Source organism: Sceloporus occidentalis, unplaced genomic scaffold (genome assembly GCF_023333645.1).
Source record: "Sceloporus occidentalis isolate IW3139 unplaced genomic scaffold, rSceOcc1.0.p SCAF_10, whole genome shotgun sequence".
Lineage (NCBI taxonomy): Eukaryota > Metazoa > Chordata > Lepidosauria > Squamata > Phrynosomatidae > Sceloporus > Sceloporus occidentalis.
In genome coordinates, this window is record NW_028316990.1 from 3,613,670 (window position 1) to 3,637,177 (window position 23,508).

The 23,508-nt window shown below is 40.9% G+C and overlaps 1 protein-coding gene across 7 annotated transcripts in view; it reads left to right on the forward strand.

The window, feature by feature from the left end:
- The window catches only part of FTO (FTO alpha-ketoglutarate dependent dioxygenase), a 265,259-nt gene extending 254,084 nt beyond the window's left edge, over positions 1 to 11,175 (forward strand). For 6 of the 7 annotated variants that reach the window (XM_089540077.1, XM_089540080.1, XM_089540082.1 and 3 more), the window contains one exon: positions 9,418 to 10,071. In XM_089540077.1, the coding sequence (XP_089396203.1) occupies positions 9,418 to 9,562 (145 nt within the window). In that variant the 3' untranslated portion in view covers positions 9,563 to 10,071. Of the gene's footprint in view, positions 1 to 9,417; positions 10,072 to 11,118 lie in introns of those variants that run through there. The other variant, XM_089540079.1, reaches the window with a different exon arrangement.
- Positions 11,176 to 23,508: the final 12,333 nt, after the last annotated feature.

The window sequence follows — 23,508 nt, forward strand, 5'->3', positions numbered from 1 at the left end:
TAAAGCCCTGTGAATGGAAACGTCTCAAGGACTTGCATTGGGCTACAAGATAAAGTTGGCCGTTTCATCCAAATAGTACTTCATGTTTCTGCAAATGCCATGGCATTTAGCAGTGTTCCTCGACTGGGATGCCACCTCCCTGGCCTACGAAAGCTCAGGCCTTGTCTTTGTTCTCTTGTTCTGTGCAACATTCAGAGAAACAAGCAAGCAGTTCTGAAATGGAATCCATGGTTGTGCTGGAATGATTGAGGAATAAAAGTTTTCACTCATAGCACATTGCTGGAAACTCCTAACTGTATGTGTCTCAGGCTCTTGCTTCTCACTTTACCTAATCATTAAAGTAAGTGTTGCTTTTATATCATAGTGGTAAGGGAAAGATCCACTGTTACCCCATTCCTGTCTTTGGAAGAGAAAAATGCATAATCCTATGGCCAGCCCCATGACCACTAAACTAGCCATTGAGCCCTAGATATATCCTAGGATCTCAAGTCAACACATGATAAAATCAGTTTAACTTCGGGAGCTATAATGGGATTCAAGCTGCCTTGAATTCCATTTTGGGAGAAAGGTGGGATATAAATCCCATAAACAAATTATATAAATACAGTCAACCCTCCTTATCCACATATTTTTTTATCCATGGATTCAAGCATCCATGGCTTGAAAATATTCCAAAAAAGTATAAATTCCAAATAGCAAACCTTGATTTTCCATTTTATATTTTGCTCTGCCATTCTATTTAAAGGGACTTGTGCATCCAGGGATTTTGTTATCCATGGGAGATCCTGGAACCAAACCCCAGCAGATAACAAGATCCCACTGTAATACATAGTTGTCCCTCCGCATTTGTGACTTTGACTTTTTCAGATTTGATTATGTGTAGATTTTATTAATACAGTCGTCCCTTCCCTAACGCGGGGGATCCGTTCTGGACCCCTCGCATAAGGGAAAAATGTGGATGCTCAAGCCCCATTCAAATGAATGGGGCTCGAGCCAGTGGCAGTGTGCACACCATTGTTTTCTTCCAGCATGCGGCTCCTTTCCTTCCAGCGCGGCTTCCAGTGTATGCTGGAAGCCACGTAAAATGCGCCCGCGTATGACACAGGCACACTGTATGTTATCTCTAGGAATCTCTAGGTCCTCCAGTGTAACTACATGGCCTACTTTCATCAAAGGTTGTGCTGGAGGACGTAGCACATTCTGTGGTCAACTTCTGGTGGATGTTGGCCATATAGTTGGGCTGGAGGACCTAGAGAGTGGGATTTTATTTTATTTGAATTTGTTTTTCATTTTTACAGGGGCCCTGCATCCCCAGCGAATGTGGAGGGCCCACTGTATATGCGACATTTCCCAAGCTGTGGACTGCACTGAAAGGAATGAAGTGTGGAATCTTGCTTGTTCGCTTTGCAGTTTGAACTTCAGCTGCTTTATATGAGTTTCTTGGGACAAGCTTGGAAGAGACACTTGGATTCCATTGCCCCATATTTGAAATTCTTATTGCTCAAGAGGGAAAGCATAAATGAAGTCTCAGTGGTAGAGTCGCCACTCCATCCAATGTGTTTTGTTTTCATTGTTCCCGGGAAAGAACACTGCATCCATTCTAGCGAGCGGCGAGGAAAGTTACCTTATCCCCCTTTGAAATCCTATCCCTTTTGTTGAGTGCATTTCTGAAGTTGTTCTACAGCTTTTGTGCAAGTGAGTTGTGGAATTCAACACGGCCATACCCTCCAGCTTATAACTAGGCCACCTCAGACATGATACATATAATCACCCAAGCCATTTGACCTCTATATTGTTACATGCGGTCAGGTAGGAGCAAAGTGAGTTTCAGGTGACCCTATCATGTGACCGAGATCAGAGGTCATAAAGTCCTAACTGTTTGGTTGTCAAGGTAGTTCATTCATCACCGCAGTTATGTAACTGACATCGTGACAAATAGATCTGGGATATAAAATGGTTCTCTGTCTTACTGTTTTCAAGACCTTGAAATACTGCAAAATCAAAAATGTGTGGCGGGGATAGTGACACCTTTCCTTTCTGATAGTTCATTGTACACAGTATTTGTTTCATGCACAATTTTTTAAAAAATGTATAAAATTACTTTCAGGCTATGTGTACAAGGTGTGTATGAAACTTACATGAATTTTGTGTTTAGACTTGGGTCCCATCTCCATTATATTTTGTTTTGTGTGTATAAAAAGCAAATACAGATATTCCAAATCCTAAATAAATAAATCTAAAATCCAAACCACTTCTGGTCCCAAGCATTTTGGATAAGGGATACTCAAGGCTGTATCTACACCACAGAATTAATGCAGTTTGATGCGGCTTTAACTGCCACGGCTCAATGCTATTGAATTCTGGGATTTGTACTTTTGTGAGCTATTTTAGCTTTCTCCATCAAAGAGCTCTGGTGCTACAACAAACTACAAATCTCAGGATGCCACATGATAGAGCCATGATAGTTAAAGCAGTGTCGATCTGCATTAATTCTGCAGTGTGGCAGCAGCTACAGTCTGTTTCACCAAAATAAACTCACAGCCTATCAATTTTCTCAGCTGACCTGTAAGTTCCCAGTATGAAGAAGAGAGATCTCTTCCCCCTCTTTCTCCACATTATACATGATTTTACAAACCCCTGTCATGTTCCCCTCACCCCTTATTCCTCTTTAACCTTTCCACATAGGAAAGGTGCTCCATTCCTCGTGGGTCATTTGACTTGCCCTTTTCCGCCTTAGCTAGAGCCCTAAGCTAACTAAACCCATCTGTATGGAGTGGGACAATGGCCAAAACCCAGGCTGCAAAAAGTTACTGTGAGAACTATTTGTCAACATGGGGGAAAAATAAATCCCTGCATTGCTTTTCCACATTATCTAAAGCAGATCATAGCCAGGGAGGAGATGGAAAGGTGCAAGGGGGAGGGAGAATAATGTTTTAAAATAAATGGTTAGCACATTAGTATAAAACCTATTGATTAAAAACACCAAGCATAACGTTAGTCTTTTAGTCTCTTGAGTGATGCAATCCTGAAATAAATTTATCCCTTTTGACTCTTGCATTAACCTTTTATTGACTACTTGCATACCCATAATTAACACACACTTTAGCTAAAGTGGTTAATTTTAGCATCGTGACCAGTGTCTCTTAATGTAGTTGACACTCCAATCATCTAAATGTAAGTAAATGGGGAAAATAACCAGCTGTCTCCTCCAGATTCTAGAGGAGCAACCATCTTAGTGAAGCGATAGGATCCTGATTTGGTGGAGAGGACTGGATCTATTTGGTTTGAGGGCTAGCAACATGTCTCCCACTGTTGCCTTTCTAAAGGCATCTGATGCCTACAAAGGCTGGAATATAAAGCCTCAGGTTGATATAATATGCTAATATGTATAGAAAACAGTTCATTTATACTGTTTGCCCTCCACCTTTGTGGCTTCAACTTTTTGTGGATTTGATTATTCATGGATTTGATTAATGCATTCTCTCTGGGAATCTCTAGGTCCTCCAGCATGGCTCTGTTGTCATCTTCTGCCAAAAGTCACACTGCAGGACCTAGAGATTCCTAAAGGAATATTTCTCTAGCCGTTTGTAAGTCCTCCGGCTCAATTTCATGGTCAACGTTTGGCAGATCTTGACTATAGAGTTATCCTGGAGGACCTAGCAATTCCTAGAGAGGTGTTCTCTTGGGGAAAAAATAGTTGTTGTTGTTTTTTAAATTGTGGTTTATCCACTTTCATGGGGATCCTGTGCCCCTAACCCCAGCAAATGTGGAGAGTCCACTGTATGCATTACTTAGATCAATGTTTCCAAAATGTAGGTTGCCATATGTTCTTGGATTCCAGTTCCTAGGAGCTCCTGCCAGCATGGCCACTGCTCAGGGATTCTGGAAGTAGTAAGCCTACAATATCTGGAGATATAAACACTGGAAAGCAGTGTTGCAGGGTACCCAGAAGCAGCTTATTGGTTTGTCTTGATTAGCAGCCCCAACTAATCCTCTGCAATCCCACTTTTTTCCCAGCTGCTTTTAAAATGTCCCTTGTCTCCTTCCATTTCCCCTCTTTGTCCTCAGCTTACTGCCATTTCTGCAAACTAAGTTCAAAGTATGAAAGTAGTTTGCACTCAATAAATCAGCAAGGGAAGAGGGAAGGAGATGAGGGGATTGGAAGGGTGGTGTTTTACCTTTCCCAGTAGGCTCAGGCAAAAGTACTGCAGCTTCTCCTAGCTTGTACTTCTCCTGAATCACCTTTGTCTTCCTGATCATCCTCTGAGGTTGCTTGGCCACATGTATCCCAGTTTTCATCTGTGAAATGTTGGAGGGTATTCGGTTATTGTTTTTTTGCAATTAATGCAAATAAAATTAAAATAAATGAAGCAAGATCCTTGTTTGAGACTTCAATTGGCTTCAGCCTCCTCTGCATAGTACCTTTTTCTATAGTTTGGAGAAAAGGAGGGGTCAAAGTCTCCAACACCAGGCTGTATGGTCAGTTAATCTTTGAGGTGGAGCACACAACAAAAACTCATGGTTCTTCTTTTGGGGGGCATCTTATCAATGTAAACAGCTGAATATTTATGTTAAGAGGATAGTCAAAAGTAGCTTGTGTTCCTTTAATTCTTATTTTAAATAAATAATGAGAACATTTGAACACATTACTCTTCTCGGAGGGCCCGGGGTCGGTTAATCTTATTATTTATGAAGTGATGTGCTACATAATAGTGCTTAGTGCATGTTAACAGATGCTATTATCACAGGCTGATGTGGGGAGCTGAAGATATATAGGAATGTTACGTGTTAATACTGTCCCAGTGCCGTAATGTACGATGGATTGAGTGCATGGCGAAGCTAGAGCCGCAATTAGCCGCATACGGACACGGGTGTAAAGTTGAAGTATGTTTTCTCCTGGGTATTCTGCTGCCATCAATAATGCCCATGAAGAAGACTCTCCGTTTAGCTCAGCTTTTGTTTCACTCTTTACTCAAAGAGGTCAGGGAGGGAAGGAGCTAGCAGACGGTTGGGTGCATCAATCATCCAAACAGAGCTGAAAGTGTTAATTGGTTAATTCTCAAAACGAGGCCGGTCACCTCCTCAATTCCAAATGCAGTTGTGGTGTCCTACTTGCCTATTGTTATTATTGTTATTTCAAATATATAATATTATTAAATATTTAGTGAAGTCAAACATAAATTTAGTGAAGTTTAGTTTGCTTATATTTAGTGAAGTTTAGTTAAACGCTTATAAATATAACACTTATAAATCTCCCACTTCTGTTGTTCATTCGTTCCCCAGTTTCTATAAACGCTGGCCAGAATCCTGCAAAGGAAGACACATCTTTCTCTCAGTCCTACTTCCTTCCTAGTTGGGTACAAGGCAGAGGGATTTCTCAGTAGCTGCTCCCAAACTTTGGAATTCTTTTCTTAGGAAGGCAAGGATGGTTCCTTCCTTGCTCTCCTTTGTCAAAAAATGAAGGCTTTCCTGTTCCAACACACTTTCAATGGGCTTTTACTGGTGTGTTTAGTGACCATTGGAGAATCTGGGGCAGTGGAGGAGCATCTGACTATGTCTCTGTAACTGGGTGCATAACAATGACATTACTCTATGGGATTTCTGGAGGACCCTGGGAGGTTCTGGTGGATATTTTAATTAGTGTGCATTTGACTACAGGGGTGTAGAAAGTTGTTTCCTCCTACCCTCAACCCCACTAAATGGCCATATTGAGGAGGTCCAGCATGAGCCAGGGAGGTTAAGGGAGTTGGTGGTTGTGATACACAGCCATATTATGCTGGTGTGTGTCACTAACAGGATGCCAGCCTCATTCTTATATAACTTCTGTACCATTCTTGAATGAAGTCTTACCCTCGTTCAGTGAGAAATTGGAGATGTAAGGGATAAACTAATATTGTGAAGTCAAAGGCTTTCACTGGCTGCATCCATAGATTTTTGTGTTTTTTTGCGTGTTATGTGGCCATGTTCTGGAAGCATTTATTCCTGATGTTTCACCAGCATCTGTGGCTGGCATCTTCTGAGAATGCTGGCAAGGAAGAGAGTGGGGTATATATATTGTGTGACCCTCAATCGAGGGAGGTTCTGGGAGATATATTAATTATTGTGCATTTGGCTATAGGGAGATATCTAGTTGCTTTCCGTCCACCCTCAGCCCCACAAAATAGCCATATTGGGGAAGTCCAGCATGAGCCTGTTCAGTGAGTTAGTGGTTGTTGCACATAAGAGGTATATATATACTCCACTCACTTCCATGCCAGCATTCTCTGAAGATGCCAGCCACAGATGCTGGCAAAACGTCAGGAAAAAACTCTTCCAGAACATAGCCACATACCCCCCAAAAAAACAATAAACTAATATTGTTGTTGTTAATTGCCATTGAGTTGATTTTGATTTATGGCGACCCCATGAATGAGACAACCTTAAGTTAGTCATCTTAGTTTCCAGGGAGAGTTCTGGCTTGATCTGTTCTATGACCCATTTGATAAACTAATGACACTATTGTACAGTGGGCCCTTCCCTTTCACAGGGGATACGTTCCAGACCACCTCCACCACCCTGCATAAGGGAAATCCTGTGTATGCTGGAGCCCCATTAAAAATAATGGGGCTCGTGCCTGTGGCACAAAGCAATGTGGCCGCATGCCCCATTACTTCTTCTGGGGTGTGCCAAGGCTTTTCCCAGTGCGGCTTTCAATGTATGATGCGAGAGCACTGTATATGGATGTAGGAAAATTCCAAGACCTTTGGCTATTACAATATTGCCTTCCCATTGGAATTATACTTTCAGTATCAAGTATTTACATAGGTTCCACTGGTCTTAACAGGACTTAAGCATATCTAATAGTGTGCTGGTTGCTTAAGCTAAGTTATGCAAATTAGTCAAAGCTCTCTAGACCATAGCATGTCTGTTCACATGTGCCAATAACACACACATTAAAGTGCTACATAACTATCTTTTTTGTTTTAAACCCACAAATGAGTTATTAAAAACAATTCATTCCTGATGCTTGATTTTATTTCAATCTTTTTTTCTTTTTGGGCTGAACGTAATATTATAATAATACTTTGCTGTCTTCAGCATTACACTCATTTATAAGCATTAGCTAATTAACCAGCAGCTGGCAATTTTAAAAAAAGAAAGACATACGTGCGGAAAACACAAAACACTGAATTACTACAAATTTCCTAATGCAGTACAAATAAATGGCATTCTTTATTGCGAAGTAATCTTGTGAGATGTGTCGGTTTACTACTCATAAAATCTTCCTGTACAGGACTGCAGTTTTGGTTGCTTATTATAATTAGACTTCACTACTATTGATGAAGAATCCATTTAATAAGAAACACTGTAATTCAAAGGGTTTCCCTGGGGACTTAGCAAATGCTAACCTCTTAATTTAATTTTGTTGAAGTTTTGCCCATCTATTCATCAGCAGAAATTGTTATTAACCTTCATTTGCATCTATCTTTCAACAGTGCCCCTACTTCTTGTTACTTTTTCCAAAGCCAATGGACTTGTAAAACTCTCAGATTTATAAACCACGTCCTGAGATATTGTTTAATCTATTCAGTGACCTTAATGTAGTAAATTCTGTTTAATCTCTCTCCATAATCTAGTAATATTACAAAAGCCGGCTAACAATGGCATAAAGTGCCTACTTCAAATAAGACGTAAGGTAATGAAAAAATAATTCACCATCAAAAGGTGTCCTAACTGAATTTTCTTTGTGATTGGCTTTTTCAAAGATCTCTCTAGGAAACAGAAGAATTGGAAGTGGATGGAAGTGTTGATGATTTCACACTAAATGTGAAATTACTGGGTTGGATCCAGAAGTAATCATGTTTAGAGTAGACCCATTGAACTCAGTGGGTTGAACTTATTCTTCCATTGATCCATCCATTTTATTTATATCCTGTGTTACTTCCAGGTGTAGGCTTCAAGACAGTTTATAAGTCTATAGTATATGTACAATTAAAGGCTAAAATCAGCAAAGTCTAACAATTTCAAAATAAAATGTTAAAGTATGCAAAAAAGGAACAGTTTTTTTACAATATCCATCCAGGTACATCCCCTTCCACAGCAAAAAGGTCACTTGCCAAAGGCTTGTTTGTAAAGTAAGGTCTTTGCCAAATGACAGAAAAATAAGGATGGAAGGGGGACAACTTAGCTGAGTGCATCAATTCAGCTTCTAAAGCCTGGGAGCGGTCACTGAGACTCTTCTCTTTTGTTCACACTGGAGACACCAACCTAGAAGTTGGTGGAACTGGGCCTAATTCCCACTATGGTTTAAACCAGATTGTGATCCCAAATGATTTGGTTTAAACCACCATGGTTCCCACTTAATTTGGATCTCTGAAGCAATTCGGAAAGGGGGAGCATGTTTTTTACCCATTTAGCCTGTGTTTTACCCATTTAACCCACGTCAAAAAGACGCTGGTAAAATGGGGTGTTTTGGGGGCTGAATCAATTTATTTAGAAATAAATCGATTCAGCCCAAGTGGGAGCCAGGCGGATTTGAATCGGATTCTCACTGGCAGCGGCTTTACCCCGTCCTCTCCGCCCCAGCCATACGTCCCTCCGTCCCTGGCCTTTTCCCATCACTGACCTCTCTTGCCTGCTCCATCCCTGGCTTCTCTGTCCCTGGCCCCTTGCCTTCTGGTCTCTGTGGCCCCCTTACTGGCCTCCTGTGCTTCTTTGTGATCTCTTTACTGGCCTCCCCTTGTGGCTGTCCTGAACCGATTCCTGAAACAGGCACAAACACATTGGGAACCACTGTGTTTGCTGAACCGGTTTCAGGAATTGGATCAGGAATCTAAAGGTGAGTGGGAATTAGGCCCTGGAAAGGGGAGCTCAGAAGGTGAAGGAGGTCCTCACAAGTTGGAATTGGAAGCATGACTCCCAAAGGTGGTGGGAGTAGGGCCTCCTCTGAAGTTCTCAAAGGCCAGGTGAACTCATATGGAAACATAGTAGTAGTTGTAGTAGTACTAATAATAGTAGTGGTTGTGTGCCTTGAAGTTATTTCTGACTTATGGAGACCCTAAGGTGAACCAGTCACAGGGGGTTTTTGGGCTGAGATTGTGTGATTTGCCAAAAACCACCCAGTGGGTTTCCATGGCAAAGTGGAAAATCAAACCCTGAACTAAATATAGTTGTTCAAATAGCCTGGACACAAATCAAATGGGACTTTATAAAAATGGACAAGCCATGATTAACATCTCCATTTGATTTCAGTACCAAATGGATCCAACCCATTTTGTCTACTGGTTCATTCTTCATATTGTTATTGTCAAAATTATATCAAAAATATTTATTTCTGCATCTTTTTTTGTAAAAAACCCAATAATGGTCAAATCATATTGCCTGCTGGGGCATTAGATTGCTGAATGTGTAATCTATTTCTAATCTTACTGATTTCAGGTGTCATTCAAAGATTGCAGAGAGTTTACCAGATGATGAGAAGCCAGAATGCCATCCTTACTGGCAAGATGATGATGCCAGTATGCCACTGCCATTCAACTTAGAAGATATAATAGCAGAGCTACAGAATCTGCTGGAAAGCTAGAAGAAGTATGTTCATTATAAACTGGCCAAATTTTAATTGCCAGCTTTTTGTGTTGTTCTCTGAGATCTCAGTCTTTCTAAGCAATGGTGGCTGGTAGCTCCTATACCAATGGGGCAGTGATAGCCCCTAGACCAATGGGGCAGTGAATCTGTTTCAGGGTGTGGTACGAATGTTACCTAAGATGCTTATTTGGTTTGGGAACTAGCACTCAGTTCCTTGGATTGTTTGGTGTGAACCTGAAGAGGAGTTACTACCCCACTGGTATGGAAAGCACTGGAGTAACTAATGTTCTAGTGGTACAATCAGTTAAAAGCTTAACCAGAAAACCACCTCATAGGTACAAGAACATGCAAGTAAGATTACCTGTGGTTTGTTTTGAAGCTGTAAAAGCAGACAGTGCCATACTGTGTTTCAGATGGGTTGTGCAAAATAAAGGCTCGTGTACAAAGGCTCATGTTCTAATATATATATGTTCTCCTCTTTCTGTCAATGGCCAAAGGAACACTGAGTTTCAGAAGCACACTATGTATTACTCAGGACAAGCAATAAAGTTGCCTTTGGCTGGAATCCTGTTGATTAGTCCTTACTAGAGTAGAACCACTGAATCAATTATTGAATAGCAAGTCAACATTCATTCATTCATTTAGAGCATTTATACCCTGCTCAGCAGTGGCTTACAAACTGTTAATTTGTCAATTCCTTACCATCAAGCTTGCAGTCTAAATAAGACATGACACACAAGGAAAAGGGCATCGCAATCGGGAAGGGGATTAAGATCAGCAGATGCTGGCTGTTATCCCCCCCCCCCCCCCCGAGGCCATGGCAGTGGCAGTTGCAATGGAGAAAGGGCCCTTCTTCAGGATATCCCGTTATTCAGAAAATGGCTTCCTCGCGAAAGATTCCATGACGAACCCATAGCGGGAAGCCTCCATTACACTTTAGAAGCATCAGGCATGATCAGACCCTGACACTTCCACAACATTGGGATGGCATTTCAACCACGTTTGCCCTGCATGTGATAAGGTCCAACATTTAGACGTCCAAAGAAAAGGGGCAGTAAACTGATCAAAGGAATGTGAGCACATCAAATAGAAGATATCAAGGTTTGAACAATTTTCAGTGTCTCACTGTATGCAGTGCTAGAAATTTGGGGAGAATAATTCTTATTTGGGCACTGCCCTCATTTTGCCCCCTACCCTGTAGCTGCACCCCCAGGGAGCATTAACTTTTCCCCTTCCCCTTGGTTTTTGATAAAGATCATTATTTCCACACTGCTATTAGCAGCAGGGGAAGAGCAATCGGTAGGAAATCAACAGGAAAACTGCAAGAAGGAGGAACATACTGGACTGGGAGGAATTATCAGGATACCACTAGGCTTTCCATTGAAGCTTAGGAAGCTTAGGATGTGGTACTTAAAATGTCAAGTTGCACTTAAGGCTTTGGGGACTAGAACCTTTGAATCTCCTTACTGTTAATTTAATCCTGTGCCAGGTTTTTTTTACAGCCTCTTCCTTTTTTAATCAGTTGTTACTGCATGCCTTTTAATCATTTTGCAGTAAAATGCTGTTTAATTTTTGAGATCACAAGAAGAACCCAGAAGAAGATGCGGGAGCCCCTGCAATGGAAAGCAGAATCTTGACAAAACAACTGCCATTCAACAAAACATTACAGCTTAAAAGAAACAGATGCGGCAACATGAAGAACAAAGCGACTGTGTATCTTTTTACTGTTGATATATGATTAATTTCTGTTTTAATTAGGCATTGTTGGAAGCTGTTAAGTTTTCTCAGTGACAAAACCCACTCGACATCCTTAAAGGAAGCAGGCAAGTGCAACATCAATGACATCTGTATGAAAATAGAAAACATCCTCTAAGGAAGAAAGGAAAAATGCTCTAGCTATTGATTATTATTTCCCTGCTGTACTTATTTCCATTTGCATTAAGAGCCTGATCATGAACTATAATAGGGTTTTGTTAAAATAAAAGCATCCCTTTTTTAAGCAGTACTTTGTGAAGTGATGGCCAGATTCCCTTCAATAGTACTTTACAAATTCCAGGGTCTCTCAGTAAAAAAAACAACAACAACTTCATGGCATCTTCAAGACTAACAAAACATATTATGGAAGAAGTTTTTATGGATGAGAGGCCACTTCAGCAGAAGAATGAAATGTCAGACTGCATTGCAAGGTATCCATACTCATGGTTATAGGCAGGGATTTTGACTTGCAAGCAACGTGGTTAAAGGGAAATGAAGTGCAAAGAGTACAATTTTTGATGAGTGAACATTTCCCAGTGCAGTCCCTTTTAAAAAAAGAAAGACAAGAAATAGGTCTTCTTCCTAGGTAAAAGAAGCACAGTTACTCAACAATAGACCCACAGTCCCTCCAAGGCTATCAGGGTCAATGCTTGTTCAGTCAAGATCCCTTTAACTACAAGAGTCCTTCTCCAGAAGGGGCAAAATCACGTGCCCAAACCATGTTATCCCGGTCTCTAAGAACTCTTTTAAGACCATTGATGTAGCAACATTTGAGCCTGCTGTCCTTGGCCAAATGCCCTAAAGGCACCAGATCCCGTCTGATCTTGGAAGGTCAACAGAGTCTGCTCTGGTTAGTATTTGGATGAGAGACCAACATCTAATACCAGGTACTGTAGGTTATATTTCAGAAGAAGGAACTGGCCAAACCACCTCTGTGCATGCCTTGCCTAAGAAAGCCCAATGAAATTCCTGGAGTCACCAAAACTTGACAGGAGGCTTGAAGGCACAGCCACACACATTCTTCTGAGTCCGAACCTGAGTTCTTCTTAGGACTATCCAAAGTGCTGTTTTTGTCTATGGACCCAAACAGACAGGCCAAAATAAAGCTGCTTTGGGTCACTTTGGAGGTATGCTGTTTAAATGATTCTTGCGTCCTAAGAGGCTGGAAGCTGCTCCAAGGCGACGCTCCAGTCCTAAGGACTGGAATGCATCTTTGGTGCAGCTTCTGGCCTCTTAAGACGTGCGTGTTATTTAAACAGCATATCTCCAAAGTGACCTGAAGCAGCTTTATTTTGGCTTGTTTGTTTGGGCCCTATGTTTCTCTGGAAGCCTCCAATTGTACTTGAATTTGTGACTCGGCTGAAAAGATCAACTTTTATGAGTTGTGAGATGACTGAAAGTGAGATGATTGAATGTAGGAGAGCTTTTCGTGTGTGTGTGTGTGTGTGTGTGTGTGTGTGTGTAGAGGGGGAGCAGTTAGGTTAAATTTATTTGAAAAAAATTAAGAGTCACTTGACATTAATACAAGGCAACAGAAGTCAGTTTTTGTCCAATGCAGAATGAACATAAAAGGTAAAGGTAAAGGTATTCTCCATTGACAAGATTGTCAAGTTGTGTCCGACTATCGGAGGCAGTGCTCATCTCCATTACTAAGCCAAAGAGCCAGTATTGTCAGTCAGAGACCACTCTGTGATCATATGGCCGACATGAATTCACAGAATGCTGTTTACCTTCCCACTGGAGTGATACCTATTTATCTACTTGCACTTGCATGCTTTTGAACAGCTAGGTTGGCAGAAGCTGGGACTAGTGATGGGAGCGCACCCCATCATGCAGCACCTGGACCGCAAACTGCCAACCTGCCGATATTGAGTCAGCGTCTTAACCACTTGCGCCACCGCATCCCTTGAATGAGCGTATTCAGTTTGAATATATATATTGTATGTGCTAAATGTGATGTGATCCAGCATCACATTAAATACCATCCAGATGTGACCTTCACCTGGAAGAGAATGCTGAGAGTATCCTTTACTTTGCTACTCCTCGCAGCAACAGTGAGTAAGGATTACTTGGGCAGAGCCTTACCATGCATCAAGGTGTAACTCGCAGGGATGAAATGGCTTCCTGCTATTTTTTCTCCTCTATCAAAGCTTTTTTGTTACACAACCTTCCTAAGTCTTGTGTTTGTTTATTGACTCTGAATCTTCCAGCTGCATAAGGAGGACCAGGGTCAGGTGGAGGAGAGCAACGCTTCCGTTCAGTTACTCTCATTAGATTGCAAGGGGTTTCCTTGCAAAATGAAGTTCATGACTTTGCCCGCATTTGCTTTTCATCATCGCTGAAAGAATTGCAGTGAAATTGGTCCCCTGCACATGTGTGTCAGGCTAAATGGATTACGGAAGATACAGATCTGTTTGCCTGTCTGCACTTGCCTTTAGACAATATTCATCAATTTTACAAAAAGCTCTCGACTAAACATGGAGCCAATACAAATGCGAATGCTCAAGGCAAAGGGGCTATCCCCCTCCCACCTCTGCCACCCTTTTCTATATATAACAACAACAAAATCAGATCTAAAGTTGATTTTTACATTAACGGAAGGAAATTGTTGGCAGAAAAAGAAATCCTTTTATCATCTCCCTACTCTGAAGATGGGAGTAGTAAAAGGGCATTCTTTAAAGTTTGCAGTAGAAAGCCTCTAGCTTTGAGCCATGTATTTTCTGTATTCACGATTCCTATCTATGTCCCTAAAGCTAACTTGGCCCATAATCCATTGTTGGCAAAATGTAACAAAGCCGTCAGTTTCACGGGTATCTTTGGCATTGTTCCATTTGTTTGTTTCAGCACCATACCTCCGAAACGGAAAGTACACAGCTCTACCTTTCATGCCTGAACACTGTCTTGACCTCTGTATCCATTATTGATTTATATTTACAGCATATTTGCTACCAGGATGCCCAAGGCAGCTTGGAAAGATCAGAAGACTGTCCCCACACATTGGTTTATTTTATTATTTATGAACGGAATGGCTTTAAAGGAGAGTTAAGACAAATTTATGGTAGAGAAGGCTACTGCTAGTCATGATGGCTATATATTATTTCTGGTACTGGAGGCAGAATACTATCAATACCTGCTCCTGGGTAGCCTGAGGATGATGTTCTTACCAACATGGTCTACTTGTGGACTTTCCATGGTCACTTGTTTGGCCACTGTGAGAAGAGGATGCTGGGCTAGAAGGGCCTTTGTACTGATCTAGCATGGTTCTTCTTAGGTTCTTAATTGAAAAATTGGGACATTTTGGCTGGAATTCACAATTGCAATTACAATTGTGCAATCTAGGGTTACGCATCCATAACTGATTTGCATTCATGATTCTCGTGTATTCAATAGTGTGGGGAATATGTAGGGATTGCAAAAGTCGCCCAATCCTGTTTTCTGATGCTGTGAGTGATGGGGGTCTGTTCTCTTGTCAATTGGAATGTAGCAGACTGATATTTCTGCTCCTCTCCTGCCAGTAATCTCTGGTGCAAAAAAGAATTGTGACAGAATCCCTGTTTCTTGACTGTTGCACCAAAGATTTCTCAACAGGAGAACAGACCTCCATTGCTCACAATGTCTGATGACTGGTAAACCAGAATTGGGTGGGTCAAGCCATGAGTGGCTGCTCATTTAAATCTACTTATCTAAGTAGCTGATCTAGAATCATAGCATTCATCTTTAATGTGAATATTAAATGTGTTGATTTTGTGATCTGAGCAGAATGTTCTTGCCCAGTGTCCTACTGGTGTCTTACACATCAGTACCTTTTCCTACAGAAGCAGTTGGACATTTTTGTCCAATGTGAAACAGACTGATTCAGTTCAGAGTCGCAAAAAAAGATTTGCTCATGAAGTGCCATTATAGGGCCAGCATGGTTTAATAGGTTAGGCATTGGGGACACTGGGAGACCAGGATTCAAATCTTGGCTCTACCATTGAAACCCACTGGGTGACCATGGGCAAGTCACACTCTCTCAGCCTCAGAGGATGGCAACAGCAACCTCCCTCTGAAGAAACCTGCCAAGAAAACCCTATGAAAGGTTCACCTTAGGGTTGCCATAAGTTGAGAATAACTGGAAGGCATACAGCAACAGACACATTTACCTAAACCCCATCATTCATTCTGAGTAGAGTAGACTTATCCATACAACTCAAGAATAGCCTCTTCAATGGCTGGGAAGCTGCTAAACACTCTATTGCTGTCATCATCTCTCTCCTAAGTTTCCTTCACCAAGTGTTGAACAGGATCTTGATTTGAATGCAAAGAACAGATGGATAGGTAGTCATTGATCAAAAGTAGCATTACCAAAATAGTGGAGGTGAAGTGAATTGGTTAGCACTTCATGAAGTATCTTTGGTTTGCACTTCATCAATCCTGGGATGCTGTTAGGATGGGTGGATATACACTAAGAACTGTTAAAATGATCATACCCAACTCACTTTGGTTACAGAAGATAATTTGGTGGGTCACCATATCAATGACCCAGTCGGAATATAAGTGGAGTAATAAAAATAATAGCCAATAATATTATCCAGTGGAAATTTATTGGAAACTGGACTGCTTTGTTGATAATTCCTAACTAGAATAGACTCATTGAATGAATTGTTGAATGTTGGGTGAACACACCGAGGGAAAAAATCCTATTGATTCAATGAATCTGTTTTAATTGAGCCTAATGGAGATTTAGGCTTCCATATGTGTAATACTTCGGATGTACCATGAGAAGGTTTTACACAGGATCTGAGCAGGGTTATTGATGGCAAGGGGATTTGAAGGTCTCTCATTCATAGGGTTGCCATAAGTTGAAGTCAACTTGACAACATGTAACAATAATCGTGTGGAGGGTGGAAGGCTGATCAGCCTTAGACATTGGGAGAGAAAAAATTTACAGTCTGGCAGCAGTTAATTTCTTCTTGACTTTCACTCTGTATCTGTATCTGCATCTTTTCTTCCATACATCATTTTTTACGGTTCATGCTAGACTTCAGACTCACCACAACATTTTTATGGAGTGTCAGATGCTTGCTTCTCAATCAGCAATATTGATCTGATTAGTCCCTTTGATTAAAGTGCTACTTATGTAAAGGAGAAACACAAATCTGATAGGATTTCTGTTATCTCTTATTTCACTGAATAGGGTAATGCTCCAGAGTTGAAAATGTGAGCAATCAGGATTCATTTACTATGCCCCTTCCATGTTTTCTTAAATACCAAACCACAACTCAGTAGCATTCTTCATGCATGTTGCATTGATCATTGGAACATAAGAAAGAAAGAAAGAAAGAAAGAAAGAAAGAAAGAAAGAAATCCATTAAGCTTGAGTGAATTTGCAGATTGAACCATACCCAGTACTTTAACGGCTGCAATGATTGGCTTAATATATTGGGCCATTGATTTCTGCCTGCAAGTAATAACATAACTTTGAAACTAAGTGTGTCTGATGACTTGGGCTCTATTAACTATCCTCAAAATTCCCATGGATACTCGATTGGGTTGGGCAGCATTGGTATTTCAGCACCATTTCTGACAAATTAGAGATTGGCCTTTGTGTGTTGCTTTTCAGAAAGTGTACTCATTTGGTTGTATGGCATGTGTGGCAGTAAGATAAAATAACACGAACATCTAGCTTGGTTAAATGGTTGGTTTGAAACTGGTCCATAAAAGTCACCATATTTGAAGATTGATTGATTGATTGATTGATTGATTGGGGCAGGGGAAGAGTTGAGATGGAATGCTTATTCTTTGAAAAAAATAACTATACCTTAGTCAATCTCCAAAATGGAACCAATTATCAACCAAACCCACATTCTAATGCAAAAAAGAGAAAAGGAGAAGAGAAGCCAGCTTTAAAAACCCCCCAATAATTTCAGCAATAAATAGCTGTGTATATCTTTGGATGTGGGAGATCCCACATCCATTCCACTGCATCTCCAGCTCAAGAAAGGATTGGGTAGCTTGGAACATCAAAATGTGGGGAAAGTAAAATGAGGATAATTTCAGAACCAACCCTATAATATTTTTGTCACCCCCTTCCCTCCTTTTATGCTGCAAGAGATTAACATAGGTAATTTTTTGAAAACTGAGGGGCTGTGCATGATGCATGCCCTGACTCCACCCCATGGCAGCATGATGCCATGCACCGCACCACATAGTGTGCAGCATCATGATGCTCCTCTGACACCGTGTTTAGATGACACGGCACCAAAGGAGTGCCATACAGCTGTGGCACTGGCTGCTATGGCATCCTTTCTAGGGTGCAGAAAGGAGCTGCTTTTTGCAGCTCCATTTTGCGCCACAGAAAGGCCAGATTGGAGCTGTGGCATGTGACTGCTGTGGCCCTGATCTTGCAAAGACAGAGGTGACTTCTGGCCGCCCCTTCAGGGGCAGTCTGTACAGCTCTAAGACTTTGTTCTTATTCTTTTTATTAGTTGTATCCCAGTTTGAAGGCTGGATACAGAGCACTTGCCTTTACCATTCCTTCATATTTTCTATTTCCATTGATCTTACTAGCATCTAGTAAATTTTAATGGTCTCCAATAAGAAAAGGAAATGAAATTCTGTATTGAGAATTCATAGCTTTTTAATACATCTTGTCCGTTTATGAGCATTTCAGCTCCAAGGAAGCTCAAAGCTGCTTAAAGAGTTTCTTAGGAGGTTCTTTGTGCTAGCAGCACACAGACTCGATGTTTGCTTATTTTTGTTTGCTTTTCAAAAATTGCTCTAACCTTTATGCCTGCTTGATAAAGCAACATTAAAGTATGCATAGCTGACATTAACATTTTGCATGGCTCCATTCAATAAAGGCAAGGCAAAGCTAGTGGTACTCGGTTTCAGGTATTTGGTATCCACCACCTTGAATAATGTAAACTCTAGAAATAAGTTGTGATTTGACCTACTTACTTGAAAGAGCTTGCCCATTTCCATATAACACCACTATGCACACTATACTGTATATACTCGATGATAAGTTGACCTCATGTATAAGTTGAGGACAGATTTTGGGGCCAAAATTATGGATTTTGATATGACCCATGGATAAGTCTAGGGTAAAACTTGGGAGCATGTAAGAAAGGATCTAAAAGATGAAGCAAAGGAAAATAATGCCAAAGAGCCTGCAAAATTTCAGCAGGACTAACTGTTTTTGCTCATCTTAGACTGGTGCTTCCAGGGCAGTATATGCTCTTATCTTTCACAAGGAAATGGTTCCTTTTTTATATATAAGAGTTAAAGTACATCACTTACACTGACCTGTGGATAAGTCAACTCAGATTTTTCAGGTCCATTTTTGGACTAAAATTTCAAGACTTATATATGAGTATATACAGCAGACAAACACATACATAATCAATTGACTATAGAAGTTATTATTCCTCCCTCTGAAGAATGCGCCTCCAGTAAAAGGTGCGAAATCACTAAGAGGACTCCATTGAACTATGCCACTGTTAATAAGAAAGATAAGGGCCACAATGGTTAATTTCCATATTATTAACCTTTACAGAAGAGGTGGGAAAGCCTTAGGCCCTGGAATGAATTGGGCCTTCCTGAAGGCTCAGTCCACCAATCTGGATGGTCCCCAAATGGCTATGCCCCTTCCCCCTGAAAGCATCATTTGGTAGCTTTGGACAGGTTTCGTTCTTCATTCTAAAAGGTTGACACATGAAGCTAACCCCCCCCCCCCACACACACACACACAAGAATCTCCACATATACCTGACCAAAAAAAAGCACTCATAAGAAATTAAATAACTATTTCCTGCCCTTTGATAACATTTAAGATTTGCTGCCTGAAATAGCTGCATCATTTTACCTAACAGTTGGGCTGGCCCTGGTCAGAAAATGTAAATTTAAGGAGAGAGTGCACATTAAGGTCGCATTTACACTGCAGTTTGACCCATTTGTTTGTCTTTGTAGCAGTGAATGGTATCCATGAAACTCTTGTCCAGCACCATATCTCAAATGAGTTTATTGTCTTCCTTTCAGCTTTCTTCACCATCCAGCTCTTACAACCATACATGTACAATCCTAACTTTAATATTCAACAACATATCTTTGGATTTCAGGATGTTGTCAAGTTCCTTCATAGATGCCCTTCCAAGTCCTAGTCTTCTTCTGATTTCTTGACAGCAATTACCATTCTGACCAGTGATTGAGACAATGTATGGCAAAACTTTATTTCAAGTTCTTCCTTGCCTGCTTTAAAGTCATCCATGATCACTAATTTTGTTTTCTTACTGTTCAGCAGTAAACTTGCCTTAGCACTTCCTTCCTTGACTTTCTTCAGTAATTGCTCCAGGTCTTTGGTATTTTCTGCTAGAAATGTGGTGTCATCTGCATATCTTAAGTTGCTGATGTTTGCTCCTCCTTCCTCTGAGTCTCATTCTGCTCTGCACATGAAATTTTCAACATTCACGTTGAACAGATGGGGTGACAGAATATAGCCTCGCTTGACTGCTTTTCCGATTGGAAACCATCCTGTTTCTCTATATCCTTTTCTGAAACTGTGTATTTTCTCACGGTGGGGAGAAAAATTGTAAAATGATTCCTTACCTATGAGAAAACATTTTATGAAGATTTACATCCCAAAGGTGACCACTATAGAAACACATAAAGATTTCTGTAGGTGGCTCTGTTCCCAGAAAAGCTCACAAGGTTCTGCTACTTAGGCTGGGTCAGGTTTCACCTCTTTCAATACTAGGACAGATCTTTCAGTATGTCTGATCCAACATGACTCTTTTTATATGTTCATGCAGGGAGCATCACCTGGATTATTGCTTTCACATGCATCTTACTGGCTTTCTGAAATGTTTGATTGTTGTAGCACTAGAGGGGTCTTCAGTCTGATCCAGCAGGGTTCTTCATATCTTCTTAAGCCCTAACCCTCAACCTTGTATACCATCTTCACCTAGAGCAATTTATAAAGTATGTAACAGCAGAGCTCAAAATTGGCTTTCCATTATTTAATGGTTGCCTAATGTCAAAGCCCTTCCCTTGCATGTCCCTGGTGGATGAAGGGTTGCAAACAGTTCTCCCAGGCCTCAGTGTCTGTAGTTCAAAGTTACTTCTGCCTCTCCGGCTAATGGGGTCAGAAAAGTTCCTTTTATAATAGATTGCCCGTCCCTTGGGTGAAAAGACTTTTGAGAGACATGCCACAATGAGAGGGCTGGCTGTTAAAGAACATTTGATGTGACTCCAGGGAATGATAATTACAGCATTTAGTTACTATGATTCACGGAGGTAAGAACCGCATTCCAGAAGACACGGCTCTTCCATGACCTTTTAAAGCACGTAGGTCAAAACTCATCGATTGTCTGTGAAGTAGGTGTATCGGGTCGCATCTGTGTCTAGGGGAAAAGGGGTCGGGAGGGAATGGAGGAGGCCTCTTCTGTCCACGCACGGGGCTCAAACAATAGTGCCACAGAGAATCATAAACTGGTGAGTGACATCTGTCAGATAAGGGTACAAGATGGGACAATCACCATCCGGTTCTGGCAAAATGAAAGAACAGCATCATCAACAACAGCAAGAAGCTTCTTTACACCTGTAAGGTAGATTAAGTCAAGTGATGTGAGCTGACTCCTCCTCTTTCAGGGCAGATTTGCCCAATGCATTCAGGAACTTGGAGATATACGCACTTTCTGGCTATGGGTTTCCTCCATTTTGCTTTGTTGTTATTGTTAATACTGCTGTTGTGTGCCTTCAAGTCATTTCTGGCTTATGATAATCTTAAGGTGCCCTGATTCTGATGTGGTATGTACCAGATGTCTTCCAGACTGCCCACATCAGAACTGTGGTTTGGACCATGTGCCATCTGAATAGGACAACTCCAGAATGGGGATAGGCAGGCTTTTGCGCCCATGCAGACAAGGCCCTTGTCTCACATTTTATTTTATTCACATGCAACCAGATCACCTTCTGCAGATGCTTCTTCTCCTGCTGTCTGAATACTAACCAAACTCCAGACCCTAAATTTTCTTCCCTCCATCCCCTCTGGCTACAACTCATTTTGAATGTGAGCGCTTAGTGTTTACAAAGACAAATATTTCAACCTCTGGATAGATTTCAACAGAGAAAAGATATGTTGTGCCAGAAGGTGATGGCTATATTGCTTTACCAATCACAACCCTCCATTCTGGAAAATCCCCAAGCAATTTCCCCCCTTGAAAATCATATATCTTTATAAGTCTAAATCTCCTCACTTAACTTTCTCATCACTTGAATATTTACTCTCTCTCTTTCTCTTTTTTTAGTAAAATATGTCAAACTGTACTTGAGAACTCAACAAATATACAGTACATTTCAATACTGAAATGTGAACTGTCAAGCTGAGTATAGATCTCTTTTTTTTACCTCTTTCTTCATCATGAAGTTTTATTCAATTTACACCATTCTATCCCTGACTTCCAGAGTGGATGAATAAAATTTCCAATATGGAGTGCCTCTTTTAAGAGTTAGAAACACTGTGGGCAAGTGTGATCCCTACATTATCTCAGGGTAGTGTAGATATTCACTGGCAAAGCTACACTACACAAGTGTTGCAAAATGCCTATACTAAATATAATGGTAGGCAATTTACAGTTGGTCCTCTGATTTTTTTTGTCCATGGATTCAACCATCCATGGCTTGAAAATATTCAAAAATAAGATAAATTCCAAAAGCAAATCTTGATTTTCCTATGTTATACATGACACACCATTTCACTATACCGTTGTATTTAAGGGGACTTGGGTATCCATGGATTTTGGTTTTCACAAGAGGTCCTGGAACCAATCCCCAGGGGCTCACTGTGTATGAAATGGTCAATGCACATGGCTGTCAGCTCACTACTCAATGCTAGGTGTCTTATTCTGATCCCAGAAAAAGCAACCCATGGAGTCCGCACCATGCAGTCCAGTAGGATACCAGTTCAGATAGTCACCACATGGAGGAACGGAAGCCGCCTTGGGTGCATTGGGCACTTTTCAGGGACATTTGAATCTTCTGGTGCATGTTGGATACTTCTGATGCCCACTGGACATTCCTTTTGTACGCCAGCATTTCCTAGACCATGTCCAAATGCGCATTGGGAATATCCAGATGCATATCAGGACTAACCCGATGCACATCGGTGTGCATTGTATATCAGGCCCATGGTGCATCACTCACTCAATTGGCTACCACTGTGCAATAGATGACCTTATGTTGTAATGCCACAGCAGTCCCAGGTGAATATAGAAGTTGAAAAACTTCTCAGTTTCCTTTCATGCACACATATATCCATTTATGAAGATGTACATCCCCTGCTGAATTCAGTCATTGCTTTTAATGTTAATGGGTTAGTAGGATCTACACAGGTGTAAGGACAACCCTTTTCAAACAAGAATGGTGGCTCCAAGGCCTTAAAACTAGAAGATGCTCTTTAAATAGGTACCTCCTGCTTTCTTCCCTGCTGTTCCCACCTATGATAATGTTTATTTGCACTCTTATTATCTATCTGAGGTTCAAATAAAGAAAGTGAATTTCCCAGAAAGGGTCACTTCCAGAACAGAATCCAAATTAACAATATTATTTTTGCTATGTGCCACTCTAAGGCAACCCTGTTGTGGGGTTTTCTTGGCAAGATTTGTTTGGAGGAGGTTTGTCATTGCCTTCCCCTGAGGCTGAAAGCATGTGATTTACCCAAGATCACCCAATAGGTTTCATGTCCAAGCTGGGAATCAAACCCTGGTCTCCAGAGTCCCAGTCCAGCACTCCAATCACTATGCTATGCTGGCTCTCTGAGATGAATATAGGACCTTTTACAAATCAAAAGCTTCACTTTAGAATCAATCATCACACAGACTCTCCAGCCAATCTAAGTTGCCAATCATGTGCAATTGCTAAAGATCATTAAGTTAGCATTCCCCAGTTATCCTCTCCAGTAATTAGAAGGACTACCGCAAATAGATGTAACCATATCTATTTATCTAAGGCAGAATCTTTATGGTAATTCGAAAGCAGAATCCAATAGCTTCTTAAGACGAGTCACTGGAGTAGCATGATATCTATAATTACTGAAACTGCTAGGTAATTGCTGTTTAGGGCTTATTTACAGCATATATTCCTGGGGATACCTCAAGGGCTTTAAAAAAATGGAATGGCCTATAAAAGAAGATACATTTCTCTATGAAAGTG